At 42.1% G+C, this 20,035-nt stretch overlaps 1 protein-coding gene across 1 annotated transcript; it reads left to right on the top strand.

Moving 5' to 3' along the window:
- Window positions 1–460: 460 nt before the first annotated feature.
- On the top strand, window positions 461–19,822 carry pcdh2ac (protocadherin 2 alpha c). The gene is made up of 4 exons (XM_079566132.1): window positions 461–3,268; window positions 5,179–5,240; window positions 9,323–9,411; window positions 16,529–19,822. Exons 1-4 carry the CDS (start codon window positions 734–736, stop codon window positions 16,846–16,848), a joined length of 3,006 nt encoding a protein of 1,001 aa, XP_079422258.1. The 5' UTR covers window positions 461–733; the 3' UTR covers window positions 16,849–19,822.
- Window positions 19,823–20,035: the final 213 nt, after the last annotated feature.

Raw genomic sequence — 20,035 nt, 5'->3', positions numbered from 1 at the left:
ACGACTGCATGGAAATAAAATGTTAAGTAAAATAAACACTATAGGCCTGCTATGCCTTTTTCGTGTCAGGGATAGAACTGTGGAATATGTGTGGGTCTAAACGGGACAATCAATTATATGAGGCATGGTCAATTTGCTTAACAGAAGCTTAAAGTTAGAAGTTAGTATAATACAATTGCATCGTTTTATACAAGTGAGCATCATAATGCCTACTTCTCTTTTTCTTCTTTTTCTTTATTTATTTTTTTACATGTAGCCTAATTAATATGATCGGAAATAAAAGAGGAAGATTATACAAACTATCTTGCGTAATATGCATTGTCTTGGTCGTGACTGGTGCGCACGCCTGATTTTCTGTAACATTAACTGAACTTCTAAAAACAAAGCCATGCCTATATTTTATTTTAGAAGGCGTGGACTACTCTTCCGGTGACACCAGACCCTAATCCTCGTGTTCTTGACGTCTCTCACAGCTCCGGCAGAAGGGAAACACACCCGTCAGCAGCGCGCAGCGGAGACACAAAAAAAAGAGCGCATCTCGGACAAAGGGAATATGGGCGCGCTGGAAAGGATTCACCTGGGCTTGGCAACGCAATGGATGAGCCGCTCGCGTTCGGTTCAGCGGGACACAAATTAGCCCACCTTAATGAGGTGCTGGGACGCAAGGTACTGCAAGCTAAAGAGGCGGAAGGAAGGCAGCGTTTAATACATCTGCGGATCCTATGAGCTTGCGATGGCTTTGGCGGGCATATGCAACCGGATAGGGGATAATGTGCCTTTTTGTTTTCTCATATTGCTTTTATTTTGTGGCCTTTCGTTTGGACAATTAAGATATTCTATCACAGAAGAGCAAGAAAATGGGGCACTGGTCGGCGATCTGGCGCATGACTTGGGGCTGGATATTCGAAAGCTCCCTAGCAGAAAGATGAAGGTAACCTCCAACAGCGGGAGGCGCTACGTGATTGTCAACCCTAAAAACGGTAAACTGCTCGTTAATGAAAGGATTGACAGGGAGTCGCTGTGTGACACGATGAGCACCTGCCTGATCAATCTGGAGGTGCTTTTTGAAAACCCCACTGAGGTGCACCATATTGAGGTGGAGGTCTTGGATGCCAACGACAATGCGCCACAGTTCCCCCAGGATGAATACCAATTGGAAGTCATAGAGTCTGCTTTACCGGGGTCTAGATACCCAATTGAACATGCACTGGACCCAGACATTGGGTCCAACGCAGTCCGTATATATCAGCTCAGCACAAACGACCATTTTGCGCTGGTATCCAACAAACCCTCCCTAAACACAAAGCACATTGAGCTCGTGCTCAAAAAGCCTCTTGATCGTGAACAGACGCCTTACCACCAATTAATTTTAAGTGCTGTGGATGGTGGCACACCAGATAAGACTGGCACTGCTAAAATCAATGTGAGAGTGCTGGACTCTAATGATAATCCTCCGGTGTTTGACAACTCTGTGTACAAAGTAAAGCTGTTGGAAAACTCTCCCAAAAACACACTGGTAATAAAACTGAATGCAACTGATCTGGACGAAGGCACAAACTCAGAGGTGTATTACTCTTTCAGCAGTTATACTCCAGAGAGAGTCCGACAGATGTTTAGCATGGACACTCACACAGGAGAGATACGAGTGAGAAGTAATGTGGACTATGAAGAGACCAACTCCTATGAAATGTACATACAGGCCATGGATAAGGGCCCTGGGGCAGTGGCAGCTCACTGTAAGGTAGTGGTGGAGGTGGTAGATGTCAACGACAATGTCCCTCAGATAGTGCTGTCCTCTCTGTCCAGCCCTGTGAGGGAAGATGCCCGCGCAGACACTGTTGTGGCTCTCATCAGCGTTACAGATCGAGACTCTGGCGCTAACAAACAGGTGAGCCTCGAGATCCCAGCAGGCCTTCCATTTAAGATTAAGTCATTCAGAAATTACTACACTTTGGTTACCTCAGCCTTCCTGGACCGTGAGACCACTGATGCCTACAATGTCACTCTGAGTGCCACAGATGGAGGAAAACCTCCCCTTTCCTCTCAGAAGACCATTCAGGTGGACGTGGCAGATGTAAATGACAACCCACCCAGATTTGAACAGACTTCCTACACAGTCTATGTGACCGAGAACAATGCCGCTGGGGCCTCTCTGTGTACTGTTAAAGCTCAAGATGCAGACATCAAGGAGAATGCTCGCATCACCTACACAGTGCTCAATGACAACAATCATGGCATCCCTGTCACCTCCTATGTGTCTGTCAAGGCTGATACAGGCGAGGCTTACGCCCTGCGAGCCTTTGATTATGAGTCACTGCGAGAGTTTCATTTCCAGGTCAAAGCCCAAGATGGGGGCATTCCTCCACTCAGTCGCATAGCCACGGTCTATATCTACGTCATGGATTCAAATGACCACGCGCCGCTGATAGTCACGCCTGCTGGGAACGGGACGCGCTCCCAAGAAACAGTACCGAAGAATGCAGAACCTAATGCCTTGGTGACCAAAGTGGTGGCCTATGATGCAGATGCAGGTCCAAATGCCTGGTTGGTGTATGTGCTCGAGACACCCACAGACTTGGACCTATTCAAAGTGCATGAGCACACAGGGGAGATCCGGACCACCAGACCCATCCTAGAAGACAACTCCACCTCATTTGCTCTGACTGTTATTGTTAAAGACCATGGCCAGCCTGCTCTCACCTCTACCGCCACCATCAACGTGGCAGTCATGGAGGTGCCCCCCAAAGTGGCCCCTGACCCCAAGAGGATCATCCGCCCTCACAGCACATTGCTCTTCTCTAATGTCACCCTCTACCTGATTGTGGCACTTAGTGCCACCACCTTTGTTTTCCTGGTGACTGTTGTGGTTCTGGCCATCGTCCGCTGCCACGCCTACTGCTCTCAGCCTGGGTCATGCTCCACATGCTGTGGCTCACAAAAACCCCCTCCAGATGGGGGAAGCAGCAGTGTGAGTGCAGGTGCTGCTGGTGCAACTGGTGGACAACCAAATAACAATGTGGTGTTGAGAAGAGACCTAAAAGTTGAGCCTCACTACATTGAAGTGCGAGGAAATGGTTCGCTCACAAAGACTTACTGCTACAAGACCTGCCTGACGGCCACCTCCGGCAGTGACACATTCATGTTCTACAACACGGGGCGTCCCATTAGTGGCACCTGGGGAAGTGGTGCAGAGCGCTTCTTCACCAGTGGCAGTGGATTTGTACGCAGATTGAGCATGCCCGACGCCTCAATGCAGCTCTGCCCTGAGGTGGGTCAAACCTTTCTTCAACTTTGTACTAAATAACCATGCACTTATTCTAATCCTAGCACCCGCTCCCCTTGTCTTCTATATCCACCCCTGTGCAGCCATGCTCAGCACTCTCACTGCATTAGTGTCACTCTTGATGCTTTTCAAGGCTCCCGTGTTATTTCTGATGATTCAGAGATTTGTGTTTCACTTTGAGCTTGTCATCACATCTACACTGAGAGCAGGTCGCGCACTGTCTACACTTAGCGTCTACTACGACTTAATCACACTCTGTGCATTTGACCTGTGTGGTGTCTGTGAGTAACACGAGGGACTTTCTTTGATGAATTGCCGTTAATTGACATAATTAAAGTTTGTTTGTAAGAAATCAGCCATTCTGACAACTGACTGAATAACAGATTATCTTGTTTATTCATGACATATATGGGTGATGGAGATATAACAGGCAAAAACAATTCTGAAAGTGAATGTTTTATAACTCTGAAGCACAAATTTGACATAATGATCCTAGTGATAAGCAGATAGGACAGTTTGCAAAAGAAAAAGTGGCAGTAATGGAGTGATGGTGTCAGGATAGAGGATGCTTAACAGGTGACCATAACACATTCTATCATGGCCACCAACAACAGACAGGTGGTTGTATTATGCCTTACTGCTGTAGACACACAGTCGCAGATGTGGATATTATAAATATTCTGGTACTCTCTTCTCTGTTGTGTCATGATTACGCACCAAGAGCGGAAATATCAAGCCATTTATCCATGGTTTCAAAACATACTTGGGCCTAATAGCAGGATTTGATTTAGCTTCACCAGCACCAGAGTCCAGACACATAATTACATTCACAATAGCCGATTAGGTAAACAAAAGATCCCGAGCTCAGCAGTCATAACTTATCAGGTGCCAGTCAATGGTACATTAGTTATGCACTGAGACAATTTGAAGCCAGGGAAATGAGATTAACCTCCGCTTCTGCTCCTCAGCCCCACAAATTAGATTTACACAAAGAGGCAGGCTATAGAGGCACAAAATACTCCCCACGGAATTGAATGGTAGAACATAATGTGCCATCTCAATCTGGGACACCTGCTACTGTGAGAGCGGGTTCTGTCATGTTTTGTGTTTTCTTTTCTTCTTCGAGTTCATCTGTTTTGACTGTTTACTTAATGCTGAGGCTGAGAACCTTTTTTTGCCATTCAAATTCCCACTAACATCATTGAAGATGACATGGCTGCAGTAACCAATCTGCAATCATTAGTTGATAGTTGATCATGAGTATTGCATGGCACTAAACCAGTAATAAAATAGATTTTGCTTTAAAAATAGAGTAACATTTGCATTTTCTGGGCTGATGAAGCAAACACCTCCCACTGGTCTAACACAGGCGAGACAAGCAGGATGTGGTTGCCCTGGTGACAACGGCTTGTGGTGATTGGATATAGTATGTGAAAGCCATAAATTAGAGGGCCTCTGGGTCCTCCATACAACCACCCCCAGTGTGCTGTCAAATGCAGAAAGTAACCAGGTCCAACTTAGATTATTGTTGCTAATTTAACATTTGAAGCACTACACCTTTTGTGGGTCAAATTCAGTGCTGTGGCAATATCAGGCTTTTACATTTCTGAAGAAGGGATTGAGTGAGTACCCAACCTTATCAAACCCTTGCGGGGTCTTTAGACATATGTGTATCAGTGTGTGCATTGGGAACTCAGCTGCAGTGCTCCTATCACATTCAGAGCTGGGATGTGTGTCATGATTAATTGATGAGACCATGGCCTAGCCTGCCTCTGCACTGTATGAAATCAAACTAACCTCTCTCTCCCCTCTCTCCCCCCTCTCAAACCCCCCCTCTGTCCTTCTCTTATGATCCTCTGCCGCTCTCTCTCTCTCTTCACCTCGGGCTTGCTCAGCCAAAAGCACCCAATGCTGACTGGCGATATTCTGCGTCGTTGAGGGCAGGGGTACAGACAAGGTAAGCAATTCATACTAATTTGTACATTGGGTAAAAATAATGAAATATTACAGTTACTGTTCTAACTACACATGAAATTTCACAAACAAACACCTCCTTGGTTATAATGTATACTTTGAAGAATATCATAATGGCCACCCCTTATTCTTTGAGTTATATAGGTACATTTCTCCACTTTTAGTTTCAGAAAAGCAATAAGTAATAGAACTCTCCATATAATATTTAGCGTGACGCCTTTTACTGTCACGCTGACAGTAAAAGGCGTCTGATCTGTTTTTTTTTGTCTGATCTGTTTGAAGGTTGACCTTATACACCTTTATACCAATGTAGTTTCTACACTGCAAATCACAACAACAACAAATAATTGGTTCTACGTTGACCAACTGAGGATCCCTGAACTGCAAAGCGACTGCATGCACATATTTTTTCCCCCCAAATTTGGAAACAAACGGCTGTTGCTTCACTGGAAGGTCATAAACCATGTGTCCCTCGGTAAAACACTTTATCCCTATTGCGCACTCCATTCAAAGTTGCGTAACTTGTTGCTCAATGTGACAATCCCTGATAAAATAGGGATAGGCAGCTGCTTAGGAAAAATGTAAAGACAGAACAAAAATAAAATAACCTGCAATAATGTTCTGATCCACATTAATAATTGCTGCTAATCTTTCTCCGCCCCAAAAATGCATTAAACACAGCACCTATTTCGGGGTAGACAACTAAACCACTGCGAGTGAGAACAAACCTCACTGAGATAAAACAACTAGACTCTCTTTACCATCTGTCCGAGACTCAGTCGTAACCTCCTGCTGTGGGAGAATGACCAGGCACACCTCCCATCAGAGCAGAGCCGTTCACCTCCGCAGCAGTGTAACACTATATAGGTCATCTACATTCAGAGAGCTGCTTCCCCCAGCTCCAGTCTGTAAGCAGGAAGCATGAAGGACAAATGAGCTGACTATGACCTTTCTCCGATCATCAGATAGAAGCATGCATCCCCAGTCTGCACACGTAGCTACCGTAACGTAAATAAGCCCTTTTACACGAGCATGGTAACAGCTCACGTCATGTTCGACACCTAGACTTGTTCATTGTAATGCAAAGGGTGCGCTGTCTGGAGGTGCATATAGTAGAGACTGTCCAAAGAAACATTTCAATTTGTAAAGTGCATACACAGATTCATCAAAAAGTGGGGACTAATGGATCCAAGTCTGGACCAAGAAGAAGCCAAGTTATAGTCTCGACTCATTTAGTGAAAGCAGATTTAATATTTTAAATGGTCAAGATATGGCAATTTATGTATTGGCTTAAATGCAAGCCAAAGAAACATTGAACTACAGGGCAAAAAATATTCGAAGCCTTTAGGGGAACTTTTGATGCGTCATTCCATCTGTGCTTTGGAATTAATGTATTTCCTGCATTACAACATGATGTATGGACATGTATGGACACTGTGTTTCATATGAGCATCATCATATCTTATGCATAAAGTCTCCAGACACCAAATTTGCCCTATATAAAAAGAAGGAAACTACTTCTAAACCAGAGGTGGGGAACCTCAGGGCGAGACCATTTGACCAGGCCCCCGTGGTATTATTATTCATATTTACTATACCGGTAGTATAGCTCAGGGTCATGTGATTTCACGCGATGTATCGCGCAGCAGTGACTGACTTGTGCAGCATCATGGCGACCTCTGAGAAAAGGAATGTGGATGCCAGGAAAAATTGACAAATGATTTCTTCTTTGTCAAAGTGAAAGTCAAGCCAGGGTGCTTAAGTATGTGGCAAAGGGCTGGCAGTGATGAAGAAGGCAACTCACCATTACACCTCGAAAGTGTGCTTGGATCAAATAAATGCTCTTCGTCGGAGTTTCGGTGCCCAGAAAGCAGCTTTCACAAGACTGACCCAAACTTGGAAAGCCATCTTCGAGTAGCATCATCATCACTGCCAGCTGACATCAGACGCCTCAACAAAGATAAACAATTCCAGCCATCGCATTATGTGAGTCTGACATGCATAGAAATGATGATCCTCCATACTATCTGTCCTACCTCAATGTTGTATGAACACTAGAATGTAACACCCTTGGACTACTTTATAAAAATAGATTTGGCCCTTGATGTGAAAAAGGTTCCCCACCCCTCTACTAAACCAAGAAAGACGATTTGTGTGATATATCATGTGGATAACATCTAACAAAACTTTTGCAGAACTCTTTTAGTAATATATCAAACCACAAAGTTGCCTACTTCCATAGCATCCAATGAAGAATACTTTGAATGTGATGTGATTTGAGTCATGCAATTGTTAATGACGATGGTTCATATTGCATATCTTCCACATAACATGGCTCCCAAAATCTGACTAATGAACAATGTCTTTATCTATCACTTGAATGAGCTGATCTGTATCCTAGAGTAGCATTATGACGTTTAATGAAGCTGCTTTGATGTGCGGACATCTGGATCACAGAGTCCTAATGAGTTTTTGCTCCTCGTCCTTATCCTTTGTGCTGAATTTCCCTAATTTCATGCTAACAATGTGGGCTGCAGCGGTGACTCTGTGGCTCCGTCTGACTTGGTTTTAATTGGATATTAGTGTTAATTTTGATGGTGTGGAGAGGGATCATAATCTGCATCATGTCATCAAGGCCCCTGTGACATGACATGAATTAACACAAGGCATCAACGCGATTTACCGCTGTCATCAAGTCCCAAGCAGCAGAGATATGAAAACATACACCCACTTTAGCTTCGGATAAGGAAGATATTAAAATGTGCACAAAAATAGAAATACTTTGTAGCATTACTAAAACTACTCAGAAGGATTACTACATGTTGTGTTCCAAAGATTTAACGTTGACAATATTTTTCTGCCAGAACGGATGCTCTTTCACCTCAACAACAAGATCGCCTCACAGATACTAGTACTATTAATGCTACAATGACAATACTAGTGGTCAAATTAACATATATACAGAAACAGGAATCTTACTGTTGTGATTTGAATTATTACTGACCATCTTCTTGATAAATCACTCTTTCAATACATCAGAAAGTTACACTGAAGCTTGTATTCATGAATATAGCCTACATTCAATCAGACAGTACTTAGACAATATCTTTACATTGTCCTCGTCTGCGACATAAAACTCAACCCAAGAGAGCTCTGACATTGGCACGAACTGCACTGACCCACATTCTTGGCGCAGTCATTCAGTGTCCACTCGTACTGCTGTCTTTGCCACACTTGCAAACAACACTTATCCCTGTTTGTCCACCCACTGCTACGAATGCACGTATCCATCCTCTTAGCAATAGTTTCTCATCCATTTTCCACCTAATACTCACATAGGTACTAAGTGCTGCATTGCAGATGCCCCAGTCAGTCGGGGAGGTCCCTCTATAAGCTCCGCTGTATATTCATTAACAATTTATGAGGAAGGAACCGTGTTTGAAAAGGCTGCACAATACAGCACTAAAACTTACATCATATCAGCTTGCATAACTTAGCCAAATAATTTTCATGCTTAGACTTTAGACATTGTATTTGCAAGAAAATACAGCACAACTTCTGCATCTGTTTATAGTTGCATTATTAAAAGTGTTGTGGTAACTCACACATTTAGCATACTGTATGATGCAAAAACATATATAAGAAATAAAACTTTCATCAACTGCATATCTTGTGTTTTGATCAAATGGAAGTTGCTCATTCAGTTCAAAAACAGAAATGTATGCCATAGCCTTAGTTGTAGCGGGAAACGTTAAATAATTAAATGCATGGGGAGTGGAGAAAGTGTACTACTTTTTTTCTAGTCACGATTAGCATACAGAAACGCAAGTGTTTGTGTTATTGCTCAAAACTTTAAATTCATCTTCATCTGCTGCCTGTGGTTAAGTCGCTCAAAACTACAAAAATAAATAAACAAGACCGAAGACATTACTATTACAACTGTGTGATTAGATTCCACTTAACGCTGTTTACTTTCACAAGTATCTACTTCAGAGTTCTCTGTAGTAAACGTAATTAGCCTTAACTTTGTGTATTGATGCTTTTGTCTGATGCTCTTACTTCCAGCTCAGTCCACATGGAGGAGTCGGGAGCGATGATGCAGGGCGCCCAGGGGATGCTGGTCCAGAACTGGCCCACTGTCTCCAGCGCTGCAGGTTAGTGCAAGTCTTCAAGTGGAAGTGTAGTGGAAGAAACATTCCTTGGGACATAGCAAAGAGAACACTGAGTATACTTGTGTCTTTAGCTTTAAAACATCGAGTTGTAATACTGACAAAAGCATCAACGGCATATTGAAATGAACATTTAAATGTGCATGAAGCAGTAAGGTTGGTTTGTTGGGGCATGTGGAACTGTAGTAAAAAATCTTGGGCGGCTTCTTGTGTATTTCTCTTTTGTAATATGGCATCGGTATATATCTGTAGGTGAATTTAATAAAGATACTAAAGATAAGAACAAAAATGGTATAGAAAAGATAATGAGTTTAACCAGAAGCTGCATTGAGGTGTAAAAAAGAATAATGTACAGAAGCGAATTAAGGAATTAAAGTGTCCCAGTAAAACAACTCAGAGAGGCACAGTCTAAAGGTTAAATGCCTAGGTGCACACTAAAGGCATTTCAGGATCTACTTGACTTTTATGTCTTGTTAAAATCAATAAGGTGTACAAGTGTTTCAAGCATTTAGGATTGTTGTTTCAGCAATAAACAATTCAAGACATCACTGTTTATTTTGAATGGTCAACAATAACAGGAAAAAAGTAATGTGACTGGAGCCCATTAAATATTTATCATTCCATGGCAATATATAGTTTATTGCCACCATTAAACCCACCTCTGATAGCAACTCTCAGCAGCTGCAGCGCCATTGCAGACAGAGTTCATTGGGTTCAAACTCAAGACAGTTACATAATGAGGCTTGAGACAAAGAAACGATCAGGGAAAACTTGCCTGACCAAAAGCGGGCCCGGTTCATCTCTGCAGCACCAGTCCATGCCGGCGGACTGCTAAAATGGTCTGTCCGAGTTGCCATGGTAACCCCATCCCCAGCCAAACTACTTGCGGATATATTTTTCATCGCTAATTCCGCAGTGTAGATGAAATGTCAAATCTTGTGACAGAGCTCGGGTGTTGAGAGCCTGATTCATAGCGTGATATTCGAGTTGTGATTTATACAGGCTCTTCAGCACAAACGGCAGCTGAGAGTGGTGCAGAATGATGGGTGTAGTCAACAGGAACTGCGGTGAGGGTGTGGAGTACTCGTACGCAGCAATCCAAAATTATGTGAAAATGTGTGTAACTCTGCCATCAGAAAGGAGTATTTACAAAAGCATTGCATGGTCATTTTTGGTAATACTAAATTTACACAATCAGCATTTCAAGTAAGTTTCCGATCAATGTTAAGTAAGGTTTGACGGCGGGAAACTTCGTGAGTTGTTTCACTTCTGTTTATTGATTTTCTGTCAAGCACAAGAACTTTTAACACAGGCACAGGCTGGAGGATGAAGTGAGGCATCACACGGTCTGTTAGGGGCGAAGGCTGTGATCTCTGGGGGGCACCAGCGCTGGGAAATTGTTCAATATACAAGTTTTGCCACTTACAGTTTTTTGGGGCACTTCCCAGACAACAAACACATTTCTGTGGTTAGATGGAGGCTAAAACGAAAGGGCCATTTCCACTGCGGTCTGCAGGAAATATGATGGGGCATAATTCAATATAAACCATGATAGCGAGGATGTTCACTATATCACTTTACAATACAAAAAGAAAGGGCAGTGTTACTGCCAGACATGCTGGGATGCATCTAAAATGCCATTTCCTTAAAAATGGTGTTTATGTAAGTGACCCTCGGTGCAGATGAGGAGACAGTCTAATGCCAGAGGGTCTGAGAAGCTATTATCAGCAGTCAGAGAGCACCGGGCAAAGCTCTAACATTAAAGCGATTTAGGAGAGGAGGAGAAGAGACGTTCCAGGGATAGAGGGAACAGCATGGAGGTGTTGAGGGGATGGAGGAAGAGAAAGGTTAAGAGGATTGGCAGGTTCCTGCAGTGCTGTTGTTGCTAGGGAACGCCATGTGACTTGTTGCCTAGCAACACTGTCTCACTGAGACTGCTGCAGCAGCCGCACCCTCCACAGCATCCTCCATCAACACCCTCAGTCTGCTTCCTCCCTGAGCTCCTGCCAGATATGAGCCCCCTCCCTCTATGTGCCCCATCTACACTCCCCTCTGACTGTTCCCCCATGAGCACTCATCAGCCATCAGCACCCTCTACAGTCCCCTCTGACTGTTTTCCCTCTGAGCACCCTTCAACTACACCCTCGTCAGCCACCTCCATCTCCCTGCTCCCCTAGCTCCCTCCCCCCGCACCCTCGACAGTCCCCTCTGTCAGCTGCCTCCAACAGGTACCTCCATCAGCCCCCTCCCCTTGTACACCCCGCCAGTTCCATTGTATTCTTCACTGTTCCCTTCGTCAGCTCCCACCATCACTTCCCTCCGTCAGCAGGGAGTGGGCAAGCCAGTTTCCATGGTAACGAGTCATATCTCTGAATGGGGGAAAGGGACAGAGGAGAGGGAAGGGGACTTGACAAGGTTAGGTAGCAGATTAAAAGGAGTTCACGCAGTCATTTAGGAGGCATTCAGATCAAAATGAGTGCATATTAAGACGCTGTCATTCACAAAGAAAGAACGTACTGTACTGCCGAGCATTTACACATGCCCCGAGGATTTGTGAGTGCTCTACAAGCCACCAGCAGCACTTTAAAATAGAAGCGTATTTTGGAGGAGACGTAAAAAGATATCCTACTTAAAATGTGGGACATCAGGTTAACGGAAATGAGGATTCAGACGCCCACATCCCTACAGCAGGTGTCATAGCAACCTCCTCGTAAGGAGCTATAGTGACCTGCTTAGCTGCAGTTACGCTGTAATCCATTTCAGAAGCTGTTTGCTGTGAAATATAGGCTAATAGCAAGTGGTGGCAGAGGTACACTTAATCCTCCATATTACAGGCACAGTAGCAGCACAGCCGAGCTCCTACAGTGTGCAGACGGTACACCCCAAACACGACCTGCTTGTAATGCTAGTTATTTTATACATGAATATGATTAACACCTGAACTGCAATCGTAATTAACAATAACACGCTTTTCAGTTGGTCACAGTCAGTGAAGGAAGCAAACGCACGTCATGAGGCACACTGACAGTTCTTTAATGAGTTGGACATCAGAGAGCTACGTGACATTTCGGCTCTGTTGATCAGCGTCCGGATGACTCCATCAATTACATTTACTAGATTACCTCAACAGAGTAATCCAACTCGGCAGACCACAAAATTACCTTGCATCTTGATCTTGCAGCAAACAAGACAATAGACGTACTAGCTCATAAACAAGACACAATGAAACAAAATGCTTTTTACAGATTTGTATGTGCAGATGACATTGGGGACTCAAGGCTTTTAAATAAGAGACATGTGTTTTGAGGACAAGTACAATACTGAGCTACTGCCGCTGCTAATATCCTCATTGTCTTTTTTTTTTTTTGTCAAAGTATTGTTTTTGCTGATTAAAATTACACTAAAAATGAAAATGTTTTATATCTCTTTATATCTGTTTTATATCTCTGGATATTCAGAAAGACTAAATAAAATAAAATATCTGCACTTCCAATGACACATTTTAAATGGGCCCCATAAAAAGTTAATTCAGTGTTTAAAAAAAATAATCTAATTTAGTGTTTTGTCCAAGCGGGGGAAGGTACAAAGCCAATAAATATGAATAAAATAACATGACATAATGTATTGTTTACAAAAATTATAAGTGAAAAAAGTTTCCGTGCTGTTAGGCTCTGTGTAAAATTGCATTAAAATACAATGATAAAACGTTCCGTCTTTTTTTACAGAGTCGCTCATTTGATTTGGTCCAGAACGTCACATTACTGTAATATAATAAACAACCAGCATCTCTGTATGGACTGCTGTTGTTTAGATGCATTACCAGTTCAAATGTTCTCATGCAAAGCCCAACAGCACTGACATTTGTTTGTCCTCCAGATGGCAAGCAATATTTCAGACCCACTCATGTATACACACATATAGCCATGTGGCTTATTTAAAATAACAGTCCCTTGTGCTCGGGTTCAAGCCCAGATCATATCGCATAAAAAGACCACACACAGATAATGCCCTGTTTTAATCCAAGCAAAGTAGCATTAACACTAACACCACTAATGGAAGTATAAGATGATAATGCCTTATAATCATTAAATAAGCTTGATCTGCTGGCAAGAACAGGCTTATTTTAAAAGATTAGGTCACGGCGTAAAACTAGTAATATTCAAGTGTAACATTGGCCCAGCATTCTTTTTAAATATATATACATATAAATTATTTCGGTGCAAACGCCCATGAAAGAATCATACTTAAACCCACATGTAACCTCATCTATTATTCATTTATTTGTATAAATATTTATTTTGTATAAAATGATTGTATAAAATGCAAACATAATTCAGTGTCAGTGTTATTGAATGGCTACATTGTACTTTGCAGTACATCGTTGAAACATAAGTTAATTTATATTCACATAAGCAGACGCCTAACACAGCACTGTATTCTCCTCCACTTTGGTATCATGGACATACACACACTCATTTTTAATGTAGTCCAGATGTGTATTCCTATTTTTAGAGGTAAATAAGAAATAATTTATAGCTCTTTTTTATATTTTAGCATCTCATTCCAGTGGTGAAGTACCAGCCTTGTTCGGATGTCAACAGTGAGCACTAATACATTTGTATTTGTCCTATTTCCTATGGCACAACATCAACAACACTTTCTAGGACTGCTCGGCCAAACAGAGACCGCACATTGCATAGTTTTAAATTAATATTGCAGAAAGTCTCTGGACAGCGAGTAGATTTTAAAATAGTGTGCGTCCCGCTGGGACCGGGCTACAGCTCTGTCATAAATAGCCTAAAAAGACGAATCAAACGGAATCTTGTTGCAAAGGACCGTGTTTGATCTAAATAAAATCCGTAGTGAAAGTAGGTCAGAGCAGAGGGAACTGGTGTGTCTGAAAACCCGCCCACCCCCACCTCCCTTTTCACTCTCTCTCTCTCCATCACATCCAACATCATCCCTCCGCTCCTATTCTGACAACTTTCACCTTTTGACCTTAATAGCTTGGTTTTTGTTTTACGTAATCGTCTGTCTATGAATAGCTCCTTCCTGACATTTTCCATTGTGTTTCGTTTTGTTTTTTGCCACAAGCTGTCACAAAGTTTGCCTCCTTCGCAGGGAAAAGAAATGCAGTGGCAGTCAAATCGAGATACAAAACAACCTCGCCAAGTTCAGCTCCTGTGTGGTTTAAAGGTTACCCCCCCTCTGGTGCTGTGTGTGGATTTGCCTCATGGATGATTTGCTGTCCTCAAAATATCCTCTCTTTCAGGCTACTCCCCCAGTTCAAATACAGAATGAGATTTGTCCTCCTGGGAACAAAACAGGGAGATAAAAACATACAGCGTCTCATATCTAGACAAACATTAATTATTGATTAGAATATGAATGAAGGACAAGATGATGAGTGAGATTATTAGGAGGCAGCAGTTTGGGAATGGCTTACTTGATGAGTGCTACAGCTCTACAGCTCCAGAGCACAGCATGTTCCTGCAGAAATAGAAATGAGGGAAAATGGGAAGAGCAGGTTAATGAAGAGGAGCAGATGCATTTGCATGTAGGGGCAAGGGAGGCATTTAGAGCTGAATGGGTAGGCAGGAATTGGGACTTTGATATTTACAGACATTATTAGTTATCTTCTATGACCATGCACATCTGGCTGTGCTTGTTTTCAGGACTTTACGCAGGATAATTCATGATTATTGAATGTTATTTAATTAAGTGTATGACTAATGGGCCAAAGAAATTGTGTTTGTGTGTAACTGGATGCAAGATGCTGTAGTGTTGTGAGGAAGTTACTGACTGGGTTCTGTTTCTGTAAAGGCAATAAATGTCATATATCAGTGTTTCTCAAACTGTGGCACATGCCCCACTTCATGTTCAGGGTTGGCTGCAATTTTAGACTTAATTAATTGTTATTATAGTTTAATTTATGCTTTAGTCCTGCATCTAGTCCTTAAAGAGACTAGATGCAAGTTGGTCATATTATGCTTACTACTGCCACTTCAGGTCTTACGCGTAACTGCAGTCTCTATATTAAGCTCCTGCATGACGGCACTTCGGACCCGAAGTAACAACTTTTTGAGTGACAGTGCAGGATTTTAGAGGCCGTTGTGGTGAACAGGTCTGAGCTCATTCTACATATTAGGACATGGCTGGAACATGTAGGGGGAGGAAATTTGAACATTTTTATAAACTCTGTATAGTCCCTTTAAGTAAGGATTTTTTTCAAGTTAACACCCTGTTTGGACACAATTTAATCCAATTTAGGTATATTTTATATAATTTTTAGATCCGGTTTAGTCCTGATTTAATCTTGAAGGCTTGAACCAGGTTGGAGGCGCTGCATAGGACCTACAAAGGTTGTCTATAAATCAGGGGCATTGAAAGAAATGCATTTCATCACTGCTACCATGGAGATCCATTAGCTAAAACCAGTATAAAAAGTGGAATTAAAAGCCGTGGAACAACTCCGTTATCTATTGAGTCACTACTGGTAAATACATGTAACTCACTGTAGTGTTTTAATGTGAACAATAACTCCAGTATTTTACCTTTTAAAATCTCCATCAGTAACGATAACACACAATGCTTGGGACCTCGGGAATGGCTGGCATAGTTTATAAGATAAATAGTGGGCATGTTAGCAAAAACCTCTTTTACCGACTCCTAAAAGCAACATGTTTGTGTAGGCTCTCAGGAGTACAGGAGTGTTTCTTCGTAGAAAAGGGTTGTTTAAAGTCTCATTTGTACTCTTTGTACTACTTTGTTGTTTTGTGGACATGTTGCCACTCACCGTGAAGGCTTTGTCAGACTCTGAAATTACAGTTACTTGTAACTTCAGTGTTTGACAAAGCCCTCGGTGAAAGGTGAAACTTCCACAACCGCTACTAAACAACCTGTACACATGACAACTTGAACAACCCTTCTTTTTTTAAACTATTTATTAGATTCCTGTCTAGAATGCATACTGTAACTACAATCATCTGAGATTTACTCTGTAGCATCTCATCTTCCAATTTTCAGAGTGGCATAATTAACAGCAGATGATGATTGGTGACCCCAGTAATAACACTTTCTCCTGTTGCGTCTTTGTGCGTAGATGGAGAGGGCGGTGGAGAGCTGTCTCCCCCAGTGGGCGCCGGAGTCAACAGCAACAGCTGGCACTTCAGATACGGAGCGACGGGCCAAGGCTATGTGCCCGCTCCCCCACAACTGAAGCCTGGAGAGATCCCCCCTGAAGCCTTCATCATCCCGGGATCGCCTGCCATCATCTCCATCCGCCACGACGCAGGACCTGTGGACGACAAGGGAGACTTCATCAGCTTCGGCAAGAAAGACGAGGCCAAGAAGAAGAAGAAGAAGAAGAAAGATAAGAAGGACAAGAAGGATAAGGGCAAGGATGACGGGGGGGACGACTAGTGGTGAAGGGTTACAAATAAATAAGCAAATACAGAGTTACCAACAAACTCCCATCCCAATTACTGAGCCAGAAATAAACTAAATGCACACTATCAAAAGCATGGGAGCCTCTTTGCACCAGATATTTACATAGACACTGTACAGTGGCCAAACCCTCATTAGACCAAGCCTGGCTCGCTACACGACGTGAACAAATCCTTCTCGGCTCATTTGGCCCTGTATTAATGTGTTCAGGTAAACTATATGAAATGGTTGGACCAAATTCAAACAGAAAGGATATTATTGGATAAGATGAGCCTTTCAGTGATTGTGCTGCCCCTTTGTATAATGCCATGCCCACAGAGACATAATATTTGTATTGAGAGCACTATAAGCTGTTGATGTTGGCATCTCTGTCTTTATGCATCCCCCTCCTTTTGCGCTTGCAAAAGAACAATGTAAAAATAACGAAACAGATGCTTTTGTCGTCAACATTTCGGAGGCCTTGTAGAAATTCAGAAGAGTGGTCTTTTATATAAAAACAAGAAAAAACTGAAAAAGTACCAAGTGCAACACAAGATTAGCACCTTTTGATTCCAATGATGTGAACAGTACAGGACCACCTATTCGACAAGCTCTGTTTCAGTGTAACATAGCACATCGCAGAGGCTCAGGACCTGGTCTGGGTTGCACCAACTGTGATCTAGTTTGTTCCCAGGGTAGGGCATCAAGTAGTGGCTTCAATGGAGTTACAACTTTACACAGTAGTATTACATAAATGATACAAATGTAGTTAGCGAAATAATAGAAGTAGCCAATCATAATCAGTGCAGCACTGTGCTAACGGGTACAGACCACAAAGGCTTGTGATTTCAAATGCAATTGGAAACCTTGGATTCAATTAATTTCAGCATTTTCAAGGACTAAATGAGCTTGTGTCTTCAAGTCCTTCATCAATACTTTTCAGCTAACCAGCATTACATATAAACACCAAAATGTATAAAACAATGAAACTTTGATAACAATTGTGTATTAGTAATCCATCTGGAATGGTTAGCAATTATATAAAAGTATATGTAATTTGTATAAAATCTTGAAAAAAAAAATCACTTTTGTGGTTCCATTCGTTTAATTACTCAATAAACAACAGACAAAAATACAAAAAAATACAATTCATGCTTTTTAGTGATTGCAGTTCTGTGACTCTATATCATTTGCACTCGCTTTCTTGCTTGCTTAACTATTAAGTTGTGACTTAAGGTTGCGTTCGTGTTGCTATGCCTGTACTTAAGCAATGCGTGACTGATTAAATAAGATAGATAGGGAACTACTACGGAATTAAGACTTAGGGAACCGAAACATGCAGCCGATGCAACTGGCCCATGACCTTTGCCTCCTCTTGTAAAATCGAGGGGTCTTGACACAGGGTCACGGACCCACTGTGTATCAGCACAGCCGGACGGACACATACAAATACCTGCTTTCTGCCTGTACATGAACCAACAGTCTCTTACACACACTATTACCATACAACAGACAATGATCGAAGCTTGGAGCCATCCTTAATCGGGAGTGTACAAAATGGCTGAGAGCTGTTTCTGTTGGAGCCTGATCCCTCTATACTTCTGTCTCTGAATGTTAAGTAGTTGTTCTTCGAGTTCCTGCGCCATTCGCATCAGCCGCCTCAGCGCTTGTAGGATTTGCTCTTTCCCTCCTGTTCCTTCACATCTACACCGACTGATGCTGCGAGACATAAAAATATATAAAAAGAAAAGTCACTCTTGGCGATGAGCTGTTCTTTGCTTCACCCAAACACAGATGACAGTCGTGGCGTCTCTGAGGGTGATGTTGTGAGGATGTGTGACAGGTTAGCAACGCGTGTGTGGATGCAAAGAGACAGGACAAAGGAAGAGTGGTAGGATCTCTCCGCAAAAATGAAAGATACAATGAAAAAAATGTGAGTCAGTCTTGATGGAGGTTTATATCTTGGCAAGAAAGAAACCACTTGAATAGCAGGAGGATATTGTCTATGTGGACTGTTTACTCTGACTGTATTGCAATGGTGACCCCCAGTACGGAGTGTATGTTGTGTTAATAGGGAGTGGCATGATAGAAAAAAAGTGTCGAACCCTCTTAACCCGTCAGTGTCCCTTGCTTTCTTGGTGCCATTAACGTCAGCGGTCACAGCGGTCCCTGCCCAGGTGTAACTTTACTTCTGTGCTGTCACATCACCAAGTGGCTGTTTGCATGCTCTCAAAGCAACGGAAACAGAGTACTATATAGATGATATAATATATACATAGTTATGCTCTTTCTGTTTCAACGGGGAAATGAGTATTGGGTATTAATGAGTGTTACACATTACAGCTCTGATACCGATTTCTCAGAAACAAAAATGACACGCAAACCATTGTACAAACTGATCCATGCATACATTTAAACCGTAAAATTGTGGAATAAAACTGAAAAGAGACACATTTTCTATCCTGTTGAAAATAAATCTTCTAAATATACAGTACATAATGATATTGTGTTATGCTATGAAATGCCTTTTTGCTTTTGTTTTGTCATTTTTAACCATCTCAACTACCCCCGACCTTGTGTTACACTTTGAAATGACTGAACTGATACTCTTGTGAAATCAAATCATTTACTTGCCTCTCCATATTCCCCTCTTGCCTAGTAGATTATGTAAGCTGCAAAAGAAGAAAAAAAAAAAGCTTAAAATTTACAAAATGGTCACAAAAAAAAAAAAAAAGATGTACGTGTATTCTCTGCTTGTGTATAGTGAATGTTCCTTGGTCATTGGGGTGTGGCGGTGAGTGGCACATCCGAGTCGACAGTGACGGTGCAGATCTGTCCAGAGCATCTTCTTTTTTGTACACCTGCTCATCATTGTAAAAGGTGATAATAGTGGTTCTTATGATTTACTCAAACTGGTAATGTGTTTTGTTTATAAGTCACAAATAAAGTTTTTTTCTTAAATATCTCACAATGACTCCTGTGTCTCTGTTCAAGCAGTTTATTATACACTTGAATCACCGCAACTATTGTTTTTTTTGTTTTTTGTGTCCATATCCATCAAGTCATACGTAGCCAACATAAGTATTCATATCTAAAATATATATCTAAATGTGTATAGCTATCTCAGACTAATATCCCTGTCAGCTCCAATTCTTTGTCTCTTAATACATTTTCCATAAAGATT

The sequence above is a fragment of the Gobius niger genome, assembly GCF_951799975.1.
Source record: "Gobius niger genome assembly, chromosome: 11".
NCBI classification, from domain to species: Eukaryota; Metazoa; Chordata; class Actinopteri; order Gobiiformes; family Gobiidae; genus Gobius; species Gobius niger.
This window is presented reverse-complemented; position numbering and strand designations above follow the sequence as displayed.

What these genes read in the sequence shown, in the direction of transcription:
- pcdh2ac (XM_079566132.1), top strand. Translation starts at nt 734, where the DNA reads ATGGCTTTGGCGGGCATATGCAACCGGATAGGGGATAATGTGCCTTTT. An exon ending in CAATGCAGCTCTGCCCTGAG is followed by an intron (nt 3,269 to 5,178) that starts GTGGGTCAAACC and finishes GGGCTTGCTCAG; the next exon opens with CCAAAAGCACCCAATGCTGA. An exon ending in CACTGTCTCCAGCGCTGCAG is followed by an intron (nt 9,412 to 16,528) that starts GTTAGTGCAAGT and finishes CTTTGTGCGTAG; the next exon opens with ATGGAGAGGGCGGTGGAGAG.